Genomic DNA, 20,585 nt, shown 5'->3' on the forward strand with positions numbered 1-20,585 from the left:
AGCCTTATTAAAATATCTCTGATGTGGTTCCCAATCCTTATTTTCAGATATATTGGTCAAAACCCACATTTTCTGCTACCTTTAATTTCATCAATATGTATCACTTAATCGTTTAAAAATTAATACTTTGCAGAGGAAAGATCTCATGTTTTCAGGATAGGTTGCCACTTGGTATCAAAAAGTTTAGTTGTTCCTGATGCATACAAAGGCAGTCAAAAGTCTGTCCTGACCCGTCCTCTGGATTCTTTCATTCTCTAATTTCCCACTTGTTTTCTTTAACAAATACTTTTGTGAGTCAGAATGATTGTGGCAAACAATAGATTTAAGAATTCTAGGGGATTTGAAAAAGAAGATTCTGAGCAAAAGGCTTGCATCAGATAACATAGTGGGATTCGCCCACCATGTGTTACAATCTCTCTGTTTAGCTTTTTTAATCTGCAAAATGTAGTTTCGTAGTAATCTTGGATTGACAAATTCCATTCTCTATGAACACCCAAATATGGTATGCGAACTTATGATATAAAAAAGCAACTTGTTGGTAGAAACAACCATCCTTATGAACAGAAGAATATAGGATCTACCTCATGCTCATCCTTAAATCGAAGGAATCAACTATAAAAACAGACATTTAATCCATAGTTCATAGTGAAATCAGTGATCAAGATCCACACTGTTTGCATAAGAAGTCTCATGCCAGTGAAGTTGTTGACTAGAGATTGAGAAGAGAAGGGAGAGACAGGGTAAAAAAAACTATTCCTTTCATAAAGCTGCACAAGTAAAACAGTGTCTTTTTGGCGCTTAGTTGCTTCTATCACAGCACCCCCACTGGTCTCAAGGGTTAGAACAATATTCCTTCTAAGGTCAGGCAACCCACATGGTTGAAGGATGAACGATCAACAAGTTTCCAGGAAACCTTATATCCGATGACCCGAATTACTTCTATAGCAGGACATGTGCTTCAATGCCCATTTTTCTTGCCCTGGGACTTGGACAAAAGGCTTTTACTTCGCAGCCATAAGACTTAAATGGATAAAACATAAACATAACGATGCAGACTCCGAGTTGGAATCCTCTAACTTGGGTGGACAGGTGTTGGCTTCTTTCACTGGCAGTAGGGCCTGATGCCAGCCTGTACATCTTGAAGCCCACTATTCAATGAGCAGAGCACTAAGATCATTCCAGGGCTTCAAACCTACTATCAGTTATCACAGTGCAAATTCATCTGGATTTGAAATACAAAAGATAACATGAAAGATAGAAGAAGCAAAAAAAATCATTTTGAATTATAATTGCATGACTTGATATCAATTAATCATTTTTTGCAAATTACAACAACCTCTTAATGCACAAAATGGGTTTTCAACATGGTTACAAGCAATAAGGTATGTTGTAGTTATGTTTCTCTCAACACAACTAGAAGCCTGCATCTTTTATACAAGCTAGGGCCATCCGAAAATAATGGCAATGCCAATTGAATATACAGAATGAATATGACAAAGTAAGCTATACATGGATGTCAACTCCATGCAACAACAAGAAGGGATATATTGGAATCTCAAGTTATCACATTCAAGCCACAAAGATAATGAAGACCACCAGGAAAAAGACGATTGCAATGAATATCTTGATTAAAAGCCATCTATTGGATGATATTTGGTTAAGATGCCTCAGAAGAGCATTGCGAGCACCTTCAACATTAGCTAATGATTGATCCATGTCCTCATCAATCCTGCTCACAAGTCACAAAACCAGGCAGATTCTGTAAACAACTCAAAATACCTAATTTCATATAACAAACACTTCAAAATAAAGATGTGCCCAGAGAAATGACATACTTATTTAGTTTATTGTCACTTTTGATGGAAATAGCAACTTTCCAGATCTAAAAATGAAAAGAAACTAGCAAAAAGTATGGGCAACAGCAGCAGACCTGATAGCTAGTTCTCCTTGCTGTGCAACCATTGTAGCCAGATGTGTAAAGATCCCACTAAGTTCTGAAATTGTAGATTCAACATTTTGAAGAGCAACTGCCCTACTTTGTGAGTAGTGCTCTTGCCTGGGAACTACCTGCTGCAACATGGACATTTCCATGTGGTGGGAAGGTGTTCCATCCACAGCTGGCCTTCGTCTGTTTTGGTCAATAAAAGATGTAATAGAGAAAAATGACTATTAATGAAGTGCAAATGAAACAACAATGAGGCCCATAGATATAGAAGAAACAGGCATGAGTTTGGGATATACCTACATATAAAGAAAATTTTCAATCCTAATGCATAGTAAAACCACAGTGAATAGGTACTTATGGGTCTAAATTTCATAAGATGACATAACGATATGACCGATCAGTAGAAAACATGATTTATGGGAAAAGTATAAACCACAAACTTTAATCAAACACAACATAACATAACACACCTGAGTTGGCTGCCAGCTTGAACTCCATTTGGTGGCAGTCTGGTTATAAAGTAAAGGTAGACATTAGTCAAACAGCAAGAGTAGTAATGGTTTTTCAGTTAAAGGAAAACATAAAGAGAGATCAGTGTGTATTGATGAGACTATCTACAACTGTGCTAGATGCTACTCAAAATTGATTAAATTATTAGTGCAGCAACAGTCTAGCACACCAAATGTATTATAAATACCAGATTCCTTAGATTCATAGAAATAATAGCCTGGAAACACTTGATCCTGCCTCCTGCACATGAAGACAGGATAATAACCAAGACAGTAGACGCCTATTGGATGTTTATTTATATCTACTAAATAATACTGCACCAAGAAATGCAGAGTACCCACCCTGACTGTGGTAAACTCCCAGAGGCAGTTGAAGAACTTGACCAAGGAGGTGGCTCAGTCACAGATTCTGTTTGACGCTGAAATGGGTTCTCTCTCGATGCATTTTTAGAAAATATCTGTTTCCTGTTTTCGTGAGCCTTGATATTCTGCATAACCACAACACATTCCAAAAAATAAATAAATAAATAAGCAACCTAAGAGCAACAATGAAGGGTTATTAGTTCTTAATACTCAATAAACAACTATAATTCTAATGTAGCACAAACCTCAGTTCTTGCAGTTAAAACATCTTGAAGATGCTTCGTAGCACCCATTAACTTGCCCTTCAAATCATCACAAACCGTCGTCGAGTGAACAACTCTATCCTCGGAATAATTTCCATCTGCAATCTCCATGTTTTGAAGTGTTTGCAAATCCGAAAGTGCCATATTCAATGCCGTAATATCACTCTTTATCAAAGCAGTTAATTCCTGTATTTCCATAATCGGATCGTCGAACATGGATGACCTTTTTGCCACTACAACAATCACATTAAAACATCAAGATAACAGTATTTCAAAATTACCACTGCAAAATCAGCTACTAATCTGATTCTTTCCTTTAGGAAAAAAAAGACATTTATTCCATTAATTAAATTTTAAACAACTACAAGGAAATATCTTTAGCACTTAAATAAATTAAATTTTAATTCCCAATAGTAAAATCAAGATTAACATTTTACTTAGCACACTAATTATACATATTTACCAAAAAAAAACACCTTTTTATTCCATTTTACAAAATTTAAACAACTAAAAGGAAATATATTTAGCACTTAAATTAACCAAATTTTAATTCCCAATAGCAACAATCCAAGTAAATATTAAGCCAAAAAAATGAATAAATCATTAAATAAAAGAAATTCAGATAAACAAACAATTAAAAAAAAAGCTTACATTTGGCAAGTCTAACGATTTTTTGAGAGGTTTCATGGATACCCGATCCGATTAGGGAAGCCTTCTTATTGAACTCGGATCTGGAAGAGAGAGGAGGAGGCGGTTTGGAAACGTGGTCGTTTTGGAGATGACTATCATTGACGGATGAGATCCCTCCGATCTTTTGAAGCGTTTGGAGTAGTGATCGGAACTCGGCTGTCCGATCTCTGTACGGGGAGGTCATCGAGGAAAACGCTGCCGTTTAAGGTGGCGCGAAAGGGGAAGTTCGGTTGTCGGAGAGGGGAATGTTAACGTAGGAATTGGAGGGAAAGATTGCCGGAGAGAAACAAAACAAAGTGTTCGCGGTGGTTTTTTGGTCGTTTTAGCGGGGTCTTCAGTTGCTAACTTTGTCCAATGATGTTTCGCCACGTAACACGCTGAATATGGCCCGCCTTCTAACCGGGCATATTTCTTTTTGGGCTCAAAACAGATGAAGCCCAAAAAAACCCATAATTCAAGAACCCGACCCAAGCCAATCAGATGGTCGGAACAAATCTCACCCGTCCGATCTAGGTCATAACCCAAAACCCTAATTTCTGCTCTATAAAGCAACTGTAACCCATTTCTCCACTTTCACCTGCCTCCCAATCGCTCTAGGGTTTATCTCTCTCTTCACTCTTTCTTCACTCCCAAATCCACCGGAGGTTAAAGAGACGGCACTGTTTCGCTGTCCGCCTTGACCGAGCAACCCGCTTCGTCTTGGCCCTCGATTTTGCCCACTGTAAAATTTTGTATCTTTACTCCTAACTCTTCTTCCTTCCCGAAATGGCGGTGAAACCCTCCAAGGCCGACAAGAAGATCGCGTACGACGCTAAGCTATGCCAGCTATTAGACGAGTACACCCAGATCCTGATCGCGGCTGCCGACAACGTGGGTTCGAACCAGCTCCAGAACATCCGCAAAGGTCTCCGTGGTGACTCTGTTGTTCTCATGGGTAAGAATACCATGATGAAAAGGTCCATTAGGATGCACGCTGAGAAGACCGGGAATACGGCTTTCCTTAACCTCATCCCTTTGCTCCAGGTACTTTTAAGTTTAACTATTTGTTGTAATTTGTTTTTGGTTTTTAGTGTTTGACAGATAAAGTAAGCGTTTTTGCTGTTATTTATTGAAACAGGGAAATGTGGGATTGATCTTTACTAAGGGTGACTTGAAGGAAGTTAGCGAGGAGGTTGCCAAGTACAAGGTGGGTAATTGTTATTCGATAAATGGAAGTTGGAATACTTGAAACTAGAACTATTTTATCAGTTCTTTTTTATGATGATTTAAATAGTAATTAGTAGATAGATGAAAATTTTGCTTTATAATCTAAAGAACATGTGAACTTGTTTAATTTTGTTCAGTCATAGGAGTATATATGATTAGATTATATTTGTTAATATAGTTTACTTCTGTTTTAGAACCCGCATTACATTGCTGCTTAGGGAAAGGCATGCAAGGAAAAACTATTTATTGGCTTGACAATAGATTAGTTACCATTCTCTTTGTTGCGTCCAATTCCATGTTCTTTTTTAGAAGTCATGTCTCAAATTTTAAATGATTCTGTTACTATATTGTTGTTGGTGTTTTAAGTTTAGTGTTTTTTGATGTATAGTTGATTCTTGCTATTTGTTTTGCGTTTTTGCTCAAAATGCTTGGACTTAATTTTATCTTTCTTTATGAATAGGTTGGAGCCCCTGCTCGTGTTGGTCTGGTTGCACCCATTGATGTTGTTGTCCCACCTGGCAACACCGGGCTTGATCCATCACAGACCTCTTTCTTCCAGGTACTGATATTTTTCTGGTAGTAATGTTGTTCTTTTATCTGATTTTTGGTGCTCCTTGTTAAAGGATTTGTTGGATTCTTTTATCGTATTTCTGTTATATTTTAGGTGCTCAATATTCCTACCAAGATTAACAAGGGTACTGTCGAAATTATCACCCCTGTGGAGCTTATCAAGAAGGGTGACAAGGTTGGGTCTTCTGAGGCTGCACTTCTGGCCAAGCTTGGAATTAGGCCCTTCTCATATGGTCTTGTTGTCCTGTCTGTTTATGACAATGGCTCAGTCTTTAGCCCTGAGGTATTGGATCTTACTGAGGATGACCTGGTTGAGAAATTTGCTGCTGGTGTCTCCATGGTTACTGCATTGTCCCTTGCCATCTCATACCCAACCCTTGCTGCTGCACCACACATGTTCATCAATGCCTACAAGAATGTCTTGGCTCTTGCTATTGCGACAGAGTATTCATTCCCACAGGCTGACAAAGTGAAGGAATACTTGGCGGATCCAAGTAAGTTTGCAGTCGCTGCCGCCCCTGTTGCAGCTGATGCTGGTGCTGCCCCTGCTGCTCCTGCTGCTGTGGAGGAGAAGAAACCAGAACCTGAAGAAGAGTCTGATGACGATATGGGATTCAGTCTCTTTGACTAAGTTCTTTATCATCAACTGCTTGGATTTGTTTTGCTTAGTTTCTTTTTGATGTGTACTTTGATTTGTTAATGTTTGGAGAATTCATAAGTTTATGAACGTTTTAATTTAGTTTTATTGTCTGTTATATCTCAGTTTGCATTTCGAATTATGCTCCCAAATCCATCATTTAAACACACAGTCCCAAACCCATCATTTAAACACAGTCCCAAATCCATCATTTTGGTCATTAGAAACATAGGGAATGTTATGTGAATTGATATATGAGATCTCCTATTTGATGACAAGGTTCCCTGCAGCATTTTCAATTTGATGTAAAGCTAAAACTGGTTTATGTGCATGGGGAACTTCCATGGAAAAAGAGGAGGACAAGTTTGGTCTTATCCCAATCTCATTTTCTCCAAGAATGAGATGTGACCTTACGCCCTTATCCCTAACTCCACAATAGGATGTTGGACCTTTCCCCTTTTATATCCAAAGGACTCACTATTCAAACATGATTGAAAAAAGAAATACACAATGTAAGAAAGACGAGAATTTCTAATTGACTCAAATAATCCTGAGATAACAAAACTTAGCCTGTGGCAAAGCCTGAATGGAAGAAGCACTATGAACACAATATTTGGGTACCCTTTACACTCAAGGTTAGTGTCTCAAGTCTTGCACGTGAAATTTGATGTTGAAATCTATTTATAGCTCATTGCTAAACAATTGTAGAGTCACTATCTGCTCTTCTCTGACAAGTTAGAACTTTGAAATAGAGGGTTTGCCAAACATTTCTTTATACTTTAAAATAAGAATTATTGACCCCAACAACTCAAATTCTGCTTGGTAATGATCTCTTGATAAATTCTTTCGTGGGGTAGATGAATTTTTGGAGCTGTCCCACAAGAATGATCCAAGATTTGTTTGTCTAATGCTGTGGTTTAACATTTTTGAACTAAAGTAAGGATTAGACCTTGTTCACATTCACTTTCCCCACCCCCCCTCTCTCTCTCTCTCTCGGGCTAGTTTCTTTGCCAAATGAGATCAGGCAGTGACAAAAAACTTACTGGGGGAAAGAGCTCGATCAAGGCAAAGGCAAAGGGATAAGATCCTGTCCCTTTCCCTTTTCAGATTCTTTCGGATTCGGATATGCTCTCTCCTCCATACCACAAGGAACTAAACGCAGTACCGTGTGTCATTGTTTTTGTCTGATTAAATTATAGGTATAAGCACTCAAACTGGGATTCTGCTTTCTTCTTTGGAAGCATGATTTTCCTTCCTTTAAGTAGCTAAGGATATGTTACATCTTTAGTCACATCCGATGGTAGGATTGGAGCCTTGGAGAATCTTTGCTTAATATCCTTCCAAGTGGTATGGATAAGTTTTATGTTTCATTAATTAACCAAATATTTATTATAAATTGATGGAATTAATTAGAAGGTACTTGGCAAGAAGTCATGACTTAAACGACTTGCTCAAGTTGTCCCAATATTCACTTTCCAAAAAAAAAAAAAAAGTTGTCCCAATATTCAATCATACAAGAGGCCAAATGATTGATCACAAACTTTGATATCAACTTAGAGCTACACAAACATTAAATGTAGGGCAACAAAAGAAAATGATCCGAACCCAAATGATAGAGAATTTGTTTGAAATACAATAACACTTGAATCGGATTCAAAATTGTCTAAATCATAATTTATTTATTCAGTTGACACATCTAAAACAAACTTTATAAACAATTGTGCCAATTACTTTTGTTCTTTTCTTTCCATATATTGAGGTTGTTTAGCACTATGAATTAGTTGCAAAAGTGGGTTCTTGAAAGTGTAGGAATATGATCTTGACAAGGAAAAAACTGGTCATTGATTTAGACCCCATGAATTAATCTTTGATTTCAAAATCACTTCAATGTTTTCAAGATATGGATTCACTTTAAATTCAAACTTGATATTCTATGGATTGTGATAGCTAGGGCAAACTTGATCCTAGAGGATAGAGCTCCAGCTAGCTCTTTTTTCTTAGGGAAAAAAAAAATTTAAGAAACAAAATTATGCCCCTTGATTCCTGGAAATTAAGTGTGTTAAAGTTCATAAAGTTCATGCATAATCCTTAAAAGATTAAGTGCATGCATATAAATCATGTCCCAAACCAATGAAAACACCCTAATTAGACAACACTAATTAAATTCATAATTACCTGATAACCCATAAAAAGGCTGCTGGCTAGGAGGATAAGGGTGGGCTCATCCTTTTGCCTAATTCTTTACTAACACTTGGGTCCCCCCCAAGGCAAATGGCAGCATTTCTTGCTTGAATGGCTATCCACTACAAAGACCATGTTGAAACAAGTTGGGAGACTGGTCGTACCAAGGTTTGGTTTGTTTTTTTGTTTATATATTAATTTGTCAAGGAGAATTTTCAATTCCTAATTAAATTAATCTTAATACAAGCAATTAACAATACCTATGACGCCGCCGGTCTTCGTCTTTATTTTTTATTGTTTTTAAAAAATTATTGGTGGGTTAGATGATTTTTCCACGTTGTTATCCTCCAACAAACAATGTTTAAAACTAATCAATTGTTTTGTATTGAATAATATGATGTAGGAATAGTTAAACCTAATGCTTTTGTCCTAAAGGTACTATTAATAAAGGTAAGTATCAACCTCAAATATTTACTTGTTCAAAAATTTAAAATATTTTCAACTGTAAATAAATAAATTAAAACTTTTAATTTAGTACGACTTTTGATTTGACTTTGTAATTTAAAATTAAAGTATTAATGATCTTATCCGCATTTTTTTTTATATTTTTGGTTTTTGACCCTTAATTTTCACCTAAATGGGTAGATTGAAAAGATGAAAGAACTATGCTTTATCTTTGTATTATACTATAAATGGATTAAAATAATGTTGCTTCAAAATAAGTATTTACATGAACTTGGAGAGATATGTTCAAAGATTAAAATATGTTAGGTTTTTTTTCAATTATTAAATTTTGAAATTACGCGGTCATTGAAATGAAAAATCAACCCTAAAATATAAAAATATATATGAATAGTTTGCCTGCTTTTGTAGTTTTAAGACAATTTCCAATGAAAATCTCTTCTTTGAAAAGAAACCCTAATTGGAAGACTTAAGTCAACAATCAACAAGCCATGCAAAGTGCAATATTCAAATGAAGAAATTACCATTTGAATTCCCCTGAATATGCTAAACCCTTCTTCACTTTATTATTCTTCTCTTGCTTTAACTTTTTGAGAATGAATTGGTTGGTGTGTATCAAATTAAAGAAGCCAAAAAGGTTGATGGATGATGATTAAATTTTTAACTTTAAATCGACAAAGAGATGTATATTTTTTGGATAAAGGAGACAAAAATGGCAACTAAATCAGACAATAATGATAAAGAAAATCGACAGAACAAGGAACACAAATCTCTTACATATTCCAAATGTTACCCCAATTCGATTTGATCATGCTGCTTTCTTTTTAGCTGTCTTTTTTTTGCTTTGGGTCTTTTCTTGATCACAATCTCTTATTTGTAATTTATCAGTATAACTTGATATTCGGTGTTTAATCTGATGATAAATTGCAAAATCGTATCTTTTATTAAAAATGTTAAAGGGTAAGTTATATATACAAATTTTTCGATGGAAAATGTTCAAAGCATACGTTTTAGGTGCATAGAATGATAGAATTAAGGTACACATCCATTGAATGTGAATCAAATTTTCTTGGCAAACAAGAATCTCTCCATACATATCCAGCTGCATGTGCTAGGTAGCAAGCATATAAAGAAAACCTTTCTCCCCATTCCTACAAAAACCAATGTGCTCAATATGCTGTGGTGAGCAATTGCTTACCCTTACAGCAAAGCATATTCAGGATAAGTGAATTACCCCTTTTTATTCTTCCCTATCTAAATTTGGAATGGGTTAAAATATATATATATATATATATTAAATAAAGAAAGAATAAAGAGAGAAGAAGAAGCAGTGGATAAATGAAGGGAAATGGGAGCAGTGCATTACAGTTCACATTGTGGTGCATGTTCTCTTTCACATGCCCCCTTGACATCAGCCTCGAAGCATGCTGCCTTTCTAGGAAACCTCCCTCATCCTAATGACCCTGACCCCAGCCCACCCTTCTAAGTCAAAAAACAACGGATTATTCTCCCTTACTGGATAATATTATTTTATTCTTATTTTCTTTCCAAACTTTTCATGCGAATTACGATCTAATGTGGGATTTTTAACATTTTCTTTTATTTGAATTCACGATGTTGTCGTTACAAGTTGATCACCTTACTTATTTTATTAATTAAAAATTTTAACATTATATGATTATTATATCCGAATCAATTTTATAACACTTTATCACAAGATTATTATTTTTTTAAAAAAATTAATTTATACTATATGTAATTCCACGCTTATAAACTTAAGACCCTCTTTTACACATTAATATGAAATTTCATATTATCTTCGTCGGATAAGGGCATTGTATTAGCAATCGTCAAATTATCAAACTATTAAGCATCTTATAAGATTAATTAATATATTAATTAATAAAAATTTTAAATTAAATGTAGTAATTGACTATTAATATGATAAATTTTAATATAGAGAAGATATTATACTTAATGTAAGGACTTTATTTAGTAATGGAATTAACCAAGGAGAAATAAGAGTATACTGTTTATCTAATTATCTTAGCCTTCAGAATTTGGCGGCTGGTCATAAATCAAAGGTTTAAATCCCGACGTGCAAGGCAATTAAATGCCACGTGGCGAGATCAGAAGCGCCTACTTGGCACCGCCAAATGAACCTGATAGGCAAGCCGTGGGAAGTGGAAGCCGACAGGTGAGAGTGGGGGGCGATACACGTGACGGACACGATGGATGTGGACCAATAAAATAGGGCCGCGTGTTACCTTCTGTGGGCGCTTGAATACAACAAGCGCGGCCGAGTTGGAGAGCATTAAGGCCGAGTCGGCTAGGGGGAAGAGCAATGAGAGAGTGACACGTATCTCCAATCAAAGGACGGTGCCTTTTCGGCGGGGTTGGGGCGGTAAACGCGGAGATTGAGTCCAATTAAGGGAAGCTTCTGTGGATATGGTTTGGGAGAGAAAGGTTGGAAGTTTTGCAACAAGACAAATTCCCAAATAAAAAATAAAAGAAAAAGAAAGAAGACTTATCCACAAAACATTTATTTCACAATTGATTGAACTAAAGGAACTGTCCATGTTTCGATTTTTCAAATAAAAATTTAAAATAATAAAAAATAGTTTCAATACCTAAGTTTTTATTGATAATAATTATCATAAGTTTACATTTAAACCACCTAAGATACTAACACTTATAAAATTTATACTCAAATAATGCATCAAATATAAATAATGACGGATTATGATTTTGCATAAGAGGGTAATTAAAATGTATTTATAAATTTATATATCTCAAAATTTATATAAATTTAATAATAAAAAAATTAAAAATTAAAAATTTAAAGAGTGTCAGTCGTCACAATCTTAACTTCATTATTGAATATAATTTTCTTGATCATGTGTATTTTTTAAGATGAAATGTAAGTAATTTTTTTTTATATAAATATAACGCGTTTTCAAAATTTATGAAAAAAAAAATTATTAGGTATAATTGTGGAGAATCAAAGTCCCTCGAGAACTTGCTAGAAAACCCATCATGTCAAACTTATTTAAACGTGCAACATTTGTTAACAATCAGCATCAGGCAATTGTTTGTATGGCTACCTTTAGAGATGTATTCAACACAAGAATATGAGAACATGTGCAAATACAAAGGGGTGGTTCTTACCATTTTCGTTTTCTTTGGGTAGTTGAACACTATTAGAATTAGAATATATGAAAGATTTTCTAATGTTTCTTGCAACTAAAGCAATATCCGATACTAAATGAAATAGATAGTTTTCTAAGGCAATGATCTTGATATATTCTTGATGAAAATCAACTCCATATATCTTCTCCTGACAAATCAATATCTAGCTATCCAAAATCGAATTTCATTAATTTATCAATTTTTTTTTGTATTTTCTATTATTCTCACGTTAATGTCAAGTTGAACCTTTCCGAAGAAATATATAAAGTCAATTATGTGGTAAAATAATATTAGAATTAATCCAATTTAGACTCAACTCATCCCAAGCACTTCTAGATAGAGACAAGCAAAATGAATGATAACATCGAGAGGATGTCGGATTGAGTGGGGAAAGTCATATTAAACGTTTTAAAAAAAATAAACAAAAATATTTCACGATTTAAAAAAACTTATAAACGTGAATTACACATCTTATTAAGTTAACTTTTTGAGAAGATAGCAATAATCTCGTGATAAGTTTTGATTGAATTTGTTTATTTATTAAAATTACTGAATGCAAAAATTGTCAATATTTTCCTAAAATGTCTTAATCAATACATACATACGTTTGATGTTTCCGAGTTGCAAACATGGAATTGGTGTTAAAACTTATTTGACTAAATTGGCTTCAATCAAAGCCCTTTCATAGCCGTTAATGGTTCTGACTTTTCATGACTGGTTCGGCGCAAATGTTAGATCGCTTCTGTTTCTTTGGGTGGCAGCTTTGGAGTTAATCAAGAGGGTGGGCTGCCGTCGTTTTCAAATTTCACCACCCCAACAAGTGGCTGGTAAATTTGAATAAGTTTCCCTAGAAGGCGGTGAACCGACAATGGCATGATCGTAAATAGTGCACAACGATGGGCATAAATTTGGATGAAGTCAGGTCCGATGGTAAGCGCTTGACATTTGACCCCCCTCGATGGGGAACACTGAGGAAGCATCCCATGAACTCCACAGGAATAATTGTTCGAATTTGGGAAGGGGTAAAGGATCAGCTACGGCACTACCTATTAATTTAATCGTACATCCCATTTTTATCAATTTCCTATTTTCCATGAAAAAGATGTTTCTTTTTAAAAAAAAAAAAAAATTCTCTAAATTCATCTTCTACAAAATTATGTGAATAAATGTACAAAATTATGAACTACTTATATCATAAATATTAGACCTTATTAAGATATTAATATAATTCAATTAATCAAGATTTTTCAATGAAAATTAAGGGTTTCTTTTTTATTTTTTACCTCACTCATATCTTACAATTAAATTATATTTGATACATAATCAATATATAACACCAATACACTTTCAGTGAATTATATATATTATCATCTTGTTTAATAAATAAGTTTAAAATTTGAAAACTCAACAAAACAAATACGAAAATTGTGATATTTCAAAAATACATGTAAAATTTTGTGAAGAAAATTGGAAGAACTAAGTGGCGGAAGATGATTGGTGGAGAGATGAGTGGATAAGCTAAGAAGCAATGTAGCTGATCAACTTGGCCAAGCGGACTTTGGTTGAACATTAGAAAACAGACAACGACCAAAGTCTCACTTGAACGGTTCCCTTCCACTTTTCCCAAACACCCCATGAGATTCCCAAGTTCGGTCTGAAAAAATATATTTTGGATAAGCTTCATTTATTTTCCAATTTTTTTAGTTACCTCCCCCCAAAAAAATAATAATTTAAAAATTAAAATTTCAAATTTCCGTTTCTTCGTCAGGCCCAGCCCCACCCAATCCTTTCTTTCCACACGCCTTTTCTCCTGTTTGGCTTAATCGCCCGCCTTATAAATACCCCAATCTGTCTTCTCCCTTACAGTCAAGAAAATCCCAGAAATTGAAATCCCGGAAAAAAGAAAAGATAATCCCATTTTTGGTTCTGGAAAATGGTTGATTTAGATTGGAAAGCAAAGATGGTTTCTTCCGATATTCCGAACAAATCTGCGAAGCTGTCTAACAAGCTCCAAGTGTCGATTCCGACGTCGTTTCGTTTCTCGAATGTTTCGTCTCCGTTTTCGACTTCCGCTTCGGCTTCCTCGGATTACGACTATTATCTTCGGCTACCGGAGCTTAGGAAGTTGTGGGAGACGAAGGAGTTTCCGGGTTGGCAAAACGAGTGCGTTTTGAAGCCAGCTTTGCACGCTTTGGAGATCACGTTCCGGTTTATTTCGATTGTTTTGTCGGATCCCAGGCCGTATTCGAATCGTCGGGAGTGGACGCGTAGGCTCGAGTCACTCACCACGAGTCAGATCGAACTCATCGCTTTGCTCTGTGAGGATGAAAACGAGGATAAAACCGCCGCGGGTACGGCGCCGATCGTCGATCTGACATCGTCGAATGGAGTTTTAGCTCGCGAGAGCAGCTCCACCCAGGTGTGGAAGATTCACGGAGAAGCGACGGTGGTGAGCCGGACCAGCGAAGCCAGCTTGTTGCCTCGATTAGCCACGTGGCAGAAATCCAAAGACGTCGCGCAGAAAATCCTCTACTCCATCGAGTGCGAGATGAGGCGGTGTCCGTACACTCTCGGTCTGGGAGAGCCGAACCTTTCCGGCAAACCGAACCTCGACTACGACGCCGTTTGCAGGCCGAACGAACTCCACGAGCTTAAAAAGAGTCCGTACGATCACATCGAGAACCACGAGAACGCGACGCTGTACACGACGCATCATATTCTGGAATCGTGGATCCAATCGGCGAAACAGGTGCTGAAACGCATTGCTTCGAGGATCGACGCCGAGAGCTTCGAAGCCGCCGCGAGCGACTGTTACCTGATGGAAAAAATCTGGAAGCTTCTGGCGGAAATCGAAGATCTCCACCTCCTGATGGACCCCGACGATTTCCTTCACCTGAAGAGCCAGTTACTGATAAAGTCCGTCAGCGAGACGGAGGCGTTCTGTTTCCGATCGAAGGGGTTGGTCGAAATAACGAGAATGTCCAAGGAGCTGAAACACAAGGTCCCGTTCATCCTCGGCGTCGAAGTGGATCCCAAGGGAGGTCCCAGGATTCAAGAAGCTGCGATGAGATTGTACGCGGAGAAACAGGAGGGTAGTAAGGTCTTTTTGGTACAAGCCCTGCAAGCCATCGAAGGAGCCTTGAAGCGGTTCTTTTACGGGTTCAAGCAAGTCCTGGTGGTAGTGATGGGGAGTTTGGAAGCGAAAGGGAACCGAGTCGTGGCGAGCTCCGACATGGGTGACTCGTTGAGTCAGATCTTCTTGGAGCCTACTTACTTCCCCAGCCTGGATGCGGCCAAGACTTTTTTGGGCGAGTTTTGGAGCCATGAACATGGTGGGTCTGGATGGACTCGGTGGAGGAAGTGATGACTCGGTACCAGTTCTTGGTTAAAGAGATAAATTACAGAAAAGAAAAACGATTAACAGAAAAAGGAGAGGGTAAAGATTAATTATTCTTTTGTAGTATTAAATGTTTGGGGGTCGATTATTGTTTGTATACTGGTAAATTTTTGTAAAATGGAAATCCCATGTTTGCCCACTAAATCCTTTCTCTATCCACTTCTTTTAATCCAATTCTCTGCTGAAACCTGGAACAATGGCAACCTGCAAAAAGGTTATGACAGTGACAGGATCCATAGATCGTTGGGTCGTGCATGGCTTTGCCCCGCTGCCAACTTTGGCATGTGAAAATCGTCAGCGGACAGGACATGGAAAACGAACTCCATCGAACTGCTACATGGGATAACAGTTGGAAACAGGACACCAATACTGTGGAAAAATTTATGATTCTTGGTCCAGATATGAGCCTGGTTTTTCCCCATTTGAGCTGCATGTGAAAGTCAGTGTATGCCATGAACCACCAAGGATCAGGATATGGGGACACATACATTTAATCTTGTGCTTGAATGCTGGTTTGTTGGGTGGTGGGCAATTCTAGGCATAGTTTCCACTGGCCCAAATTAGAAAAAAATTTAATATTTGATGCATCCTCGTGTTTAAATTCTATACATTATAACGAATTAAGCTTAGTATTTAACTGGATCACTCTAATTTGATCAAATTGAATATAAATATAAGAATACAAATGTGTAGAAATTTTGATAGCTGAAGAAATTTTAATCATGCTGAATTGTTATCATTAGAATATAATTTTTTAATTAATAATTCTTTATAAAATAAATTATTAATTACGTAGTTAAATTGTGTATATAACATAAGTGAACGAGATATATTTATTTATAAACTTAATCCTATTCATGAACTGACTTTAAATAATTAATAGTATTGTATTGTATTATAACTCTAATTAAATAATTAATATATATATATATATATATATATTGACAATTTTGATTTTAATATCATTAAAATATCAAAAGGTTTGGTAAAGTAAGATTTTCTTTCTTTTACTTTCTTGAATATATGTTTTGATTTTTTTTTTTGTCTATGTAAATCATAATCATGTCATCTGATAAGAAGCTGTTTAGATCCTTTGTGTTCTGTTTTGCTCTTTGGTATCGATTTTATGTTATTGTTTGCTTGCTTGGTGACGAAATTGCTTCAATACCTAACGGAAGAACAGGCTTTGTCTTTGATCAAACTAACTTGTACTTAACTTGCTATGAAAATTACCCAAAAAACAATAAAAATAAAATTCAAAGAAATCAAGCAAATAGAAAAATACAAATATTTATGTGGTTCGACCTCTTACCTACATCTATCGAATGAAACTGTTTTTTTATTATTGAAAAATTAAAATATAATAAATTAACTTCTATGATTTTCTAAACCCACACTTTTTCTCAATAACTTCTCAAAAACACTCACCCAAACCACTCTAACTCCACCTAAAACAAAAGATAGAGTTACAATGTATCCATTCTCTAAAACTCTCAAAACACTACTTATAATTCTAAAATTTATAGATCCATTTTTATAATATAAAAGTTTAAAATAAAATGTGATTAGCACTCGATATAGGTTAAGAAGTTTAAAATCATACAACTACTCAATATTATATACAAATAAAAATTTTAATCAAATAAGATATAAAATTCTAACCGACTTAAAACTCAACAAAACTCGTAAAAAAGTGCTGAATTCGTATGCCTCCAGGCTCCAGCTTTTTTTTCCGGGTCTAGATTTGTTTAACTACAGGACAAGTCTGAGTAAAAATTCACACTCCTGTGAGGCTAGTTTGACAGCTTCAAGACACCCAAACTGTCCCTTCCTTTCCAAGCAAATCTCGAAATTTAGTTTGTCTCCAGGCGCCAGCTTTTTTTCCAGGATTGGATTGGTTTGGTTTAACTTCAGGACAAGTCTGAGAGTGCAATTCACACTCCTGTGAGTCTAGGGTTTTCCAAGCAAATCCCGAATTTAGTTTGTCACCAGGCTCCTTCTCGTTATTAGAAAACATCCCAAATTTTCCATGGTTTTCACTTGTCAGTCCAATGCATGGCCAGCAGCAACTTGTCTCTCTGATAGTTTTTGCCTACTCACCTTTTTCATAACGCCAAGTGTCATAGCAAAAAACCCAAAAACCAGTTTCCAATGCTTCTTCCTGCAATTTTATGGCACATGAATCGGACCTAAACCGCCTAAAGCTAAGCTAGTACACCTGATCATCGGATCTTTTTTCACCAAAAGCGAGCCATGGGGCTTTCACCTATCTCAGCAAACAATGTAGTTAAACCACGTGGGTCTAATGCCAACCAAAGAAAAGCTCTCGACCTTGGACAACCAGTAGAAAGGGGAAAGGAGTGGTGAAAGAGTTTTTGAATGATTCTTCCACTTCACAAGATGTGCCTTTTTTTGGAAAAAAAACCAAATTTGTTTTAGAATAAGCTATTTGTCAGAGCCTTTGCCTCTTTCAATGTTTGATGTGAACCAAAAGATTTTTAATTTTTTTAATTTTTTTAATTTTTTTCCCTTCCCCCCAAGCAAATATCCATATTCCGATAAGCTTTTCAATCTCCATTGTCAACTTTGTTTGATCCTTTGAAGGGTAAACTGTTCTTCTCCATGAAAATTGCTTTGTTTGGTGTGAAAGGGGTAGTACTGGAGGGAGACTGTGATTTGTTTTTCTTGACTTTTTAACAGCTTTGTTTTTGTTAGGATCTGACTTTTTCCGTTTAGATTTATATCAGATAGAAAACAAAAGTTTCAACCCTTTTAACACCTTTTCCCTTACACGGGCATCATGGGACTTTTGACCCAAGTTTTCCCTATTGCTTCCTCTTATTTATTAATGGTTTTGCCAGCTTCAACCCTTTCCTTGCTTTAACAGGGTTTCTCTGGTTGTTATCTTCTTATAGCAGATTGAGACCAGATTAAAGGGTATGGAGCTAAGTTTTGCACCAAAGAGTACGCAGATGTCAATGCTCAAACTCCTCCCAAAACCAGCCTCTTTCATCTCCTCTGTGTGGTTTGCAACTCATGGTGGACGCAGGCAACCTTTGGCCTATTGCTTGGTCCGTCGTTCGACTCTTTTTAGCTCAAGAAAGTTTAGAGGACATAACCTGAAACTTGCTCGCTGTGTAAGATTCAATGATTTCTCCGATGGAGAATCGTCGGAATGGTTTGGAGGAGATTTTCAGCTTTTTGATTATACCGAAGATGAAGAAAACCATGAAGAGGAACCTGCCCCAGCAGTTTATGAAGAAAGTGGTGAGGAGGGCAAAGAGATGGAATTGTCAATGCAGCTTTTACCATCGAAGGTTGAGTTTCTCGAGCCTTATCTGCTTGGAATCAGGCCGGAGCCACCTTATTGGCCTGAGAGAGATGAGGTCAGCAGGATCAGCATTGAGCATAAAGCAAACAGTCTAGACATCCCCCTTTCTCTGAGGATCATAAAGAAGAAGCAAAGATGGAAAGAGGGTTTTGTGGATGCAGGGGAGTATGCATATTGCTCTGTGAAAAATGCTTTTTCGTCACTGGTGTTCATCATCAGAGAGCTACAGAACCACACATGGCAGATAAGAGAGAATCTACAGCCTGAAGACTTGCGGGTGATTCTGACTAAGATGCAAGGAGACTTGAATTCCATGTTTGTGTGGCTATTCCAACAAGTGTTCTCGAAAACACCCACACTTATGGTCTATTTGATGCTTCTTTTGGCCAATTTCTCTGTACATTCCATGGCTCCTCAACAACCAAGTACCACTCAAAAGGCTATTGCAGCAACCATGTCTCTTACAGAGGAAGAGAGTGAAGAAACATCCGGGAGTGGTTCTTCTACTTCACTGCAACATACTAGTGGAGAGCTAGATTTATGGAAGTCGATGGTGGAGGAGGCCGCAAGAATGCAGGGAGGACATCATCAGAAGATAAATATGCAGTTTAGACCAGATAACCATGAGGAGCTTGTCAAAAGGAACATCGTTTACCAGATGTGTATAGCTGAGGAGCCGACTAATCCTCTTCTGGTTGTAAATTATGCCCGGTTTCTTTACCTTGTTGCCCATGACCATGACAGGTAAAATTCCTGGTCCTCTTTATGTGATTCGAGTTTGTATTCAAGCTCTTTTCGTTCTCATGAATTCCTTATGAATGGTAGGACTATAGCTTGAATGCTAGGGATAAGTATATCATTCCTGCATATGCAAAAGAAGTTGAATGTTTAGAAATTGTGGGAGGATACCATGGCCTAATTCACTGGCAATCTAGTTCTTTGCCTTCTAGTATAGCAGATTACTAAACTGTCAGAGCTCTTACCGGCTTCAGAAAATGAAAATAGCTTGCTGATATTGTAGCTTCTGGTTCTTTTGGGGTTATGCAGGGCAGAGGAGTGGTTCAAACGTGCTATTCAGATCGAACCACCAGACGCAGAGGCATTAGGTCAATACGCTGACTTCTTGTGGAAGGTGAGGAATGACCATTGGGAGGCAGAAGAAAGGTACCTGCAAGCAGTTGCAGCTGACCCTGAAAACCCTCATTATGCATCCAAGTATGCCGATTTCCTATGGAGCACTGGTGCTAAAGATATCTGTTTCCCTCTCAGCTCTCCTCATGACAGCTATAACAAGGTTTCTTAATCTAGTCGAAATAGGATTGATCATAAGAGCAATATGTTTTCCCCCTGGAATTTTTGTTCATCTGATCCTTCTGGCATACGTGTATCGGATCAGACCAATACCCCAAAATATGTCACCTTATTAGCTATCAATGCAGTAAACTAAATATGTAAGAAAGAAACTCCCAAAAGAATTTGTTGCACAAATGTAGATGCATAGATTTGTAATGCTTTTGGAGCTAATTGGGGTATAAACCTGGCATTATATCAAAGGCTTCTGCCAAGAAATTCCTTCTTGTTCTATATAAATATATGGGTTAATGTAGATGGACACTGTGGTAATGCTGAGTTTCGAAGTATTGTTCTTGGCCTGTCCGGTCCAGCCATTGTCAGCTCAAACCTCCTAAAAGTAGCATCACACTCCAAAGCTTAAAATAGATGAGTTACCATACAATCTCAAAATAATGAGAACTTAAACTGAAATTATTGCTAAAATCTTTAGCTCTAATTTATCCTGATGGATAGCTCAATAAGGATGGTTTCCTGACTATGTTATCTTTT

At 36.7% G+C, this 20,585-nt stretch overlaps 4 protein-coding genes across 4 annotated transcripts; 3 read left to right on the forward strand and 1 right to left on the reverse strand.

The window, feature by feature from the left end:
- Positions 1–1,276: 1,276 nt before the first annotated feature.
- SYP31 (syntaxin of plants 31) lies at positions 1,277–4,077 on the reverse strand. The gene is made up of 6 exons (XM_018129360.2): positions 3,732–4,077; positions 3,063–3,313; positions 2,797–2,942; positions 2,416–2,454; positions 1,931–2,128; positions 1,277–1,729 (listed from the first exon to the last, which is right to left on the reverse strand). The coding sequence occupies exons 1-6, from the start codon at positions 3,952–3,954 to the stop codon at positions 1,570–1,572; spliced, it is 1,017 nt and encodes a 338-aa protein (XP_017984849.1). The 5' UTR covers positions 3,955–4,077; the 3' UTR covers positions 1,277–1,569.
- A 268-nt stretch (positions 4,078–4,345) lies between these two features.
- On the forward strand, positions 4,346–6,301 carry LOC18585915 (large ribosomal subunit protein uL10). Its single transcript, XM_018129361.2, has 4 exons — positions 4,346–4,793; positions 4,888–4,956; positions 5,437–5,535; positions 5,641–6,301. Exons 1-4 carry the CDS (start codon positions 4,536–4,538, stop codon positions 6,175–6,177), a joined length of 963 nt encoding a protein of 320 aa, XP_017984850.2. The 5' UTR covers positions 4,346–4,535; the 3' UTR covers positions 6,178–6,301.
- A 7,564-nt stretch (positions 6,302–13,865) lies between these two features.
- On the forward strand, positions 13,866–15,556 carry HSPRO2 (Hs1pro-1_N and Hs1pro-1_C domain-containing protein). The gene has a single exon (XM_007008991.3). It carries the CDS (start codon positions 13,949–13,951, stop codon positions 15,377–15,379), a length of 1,431 nt encoding a protein of 476 aa, XP_007009053.3. The 5' UTR covers positions 13,866–13,948; the 3' UTR covers positions 15,380–15,556.
- Positions 15,557–18,196: 2,640 nt separating this feature from the next.
- Positions 18,197–20,349, forward strand: LOC18585917 (uncharacterized). Its single transcript, XM_018128680.2, has 2 exons — positions 18,197–19,487; positions 19,791–20,349. The coding sequence occupies exons 1-2, from the start codon at positions 18,352–18,354 to the stop codon at positions 20,044–20,046; spliced, it is 1,392 nt and encodes a 463-aa protein (XP_017984169.2). The 5' UTR covers positions 18,197–18,351; the 3' UTR covers positions 20,047–20,349.
- Positions 20,350–20,585: the final 236 nt, after the last annotated feature.

The sequence above is a fragment of the Theobroma cacao genome, chromosome 10, assembly GCF_053813885.1.
Source record: "Theobroma cacao isolate CCN51 chromosome 10, ASM5381388v1, whole genome shotgun sequence".
NCBI classification, from domain to species: domain Eukaryota; kingdom Viridiplantae; phylum Streptophyta; class Magnoliopsida; order Malvales; family Malvaceae; genus Theobroma; species Theobroma cacao.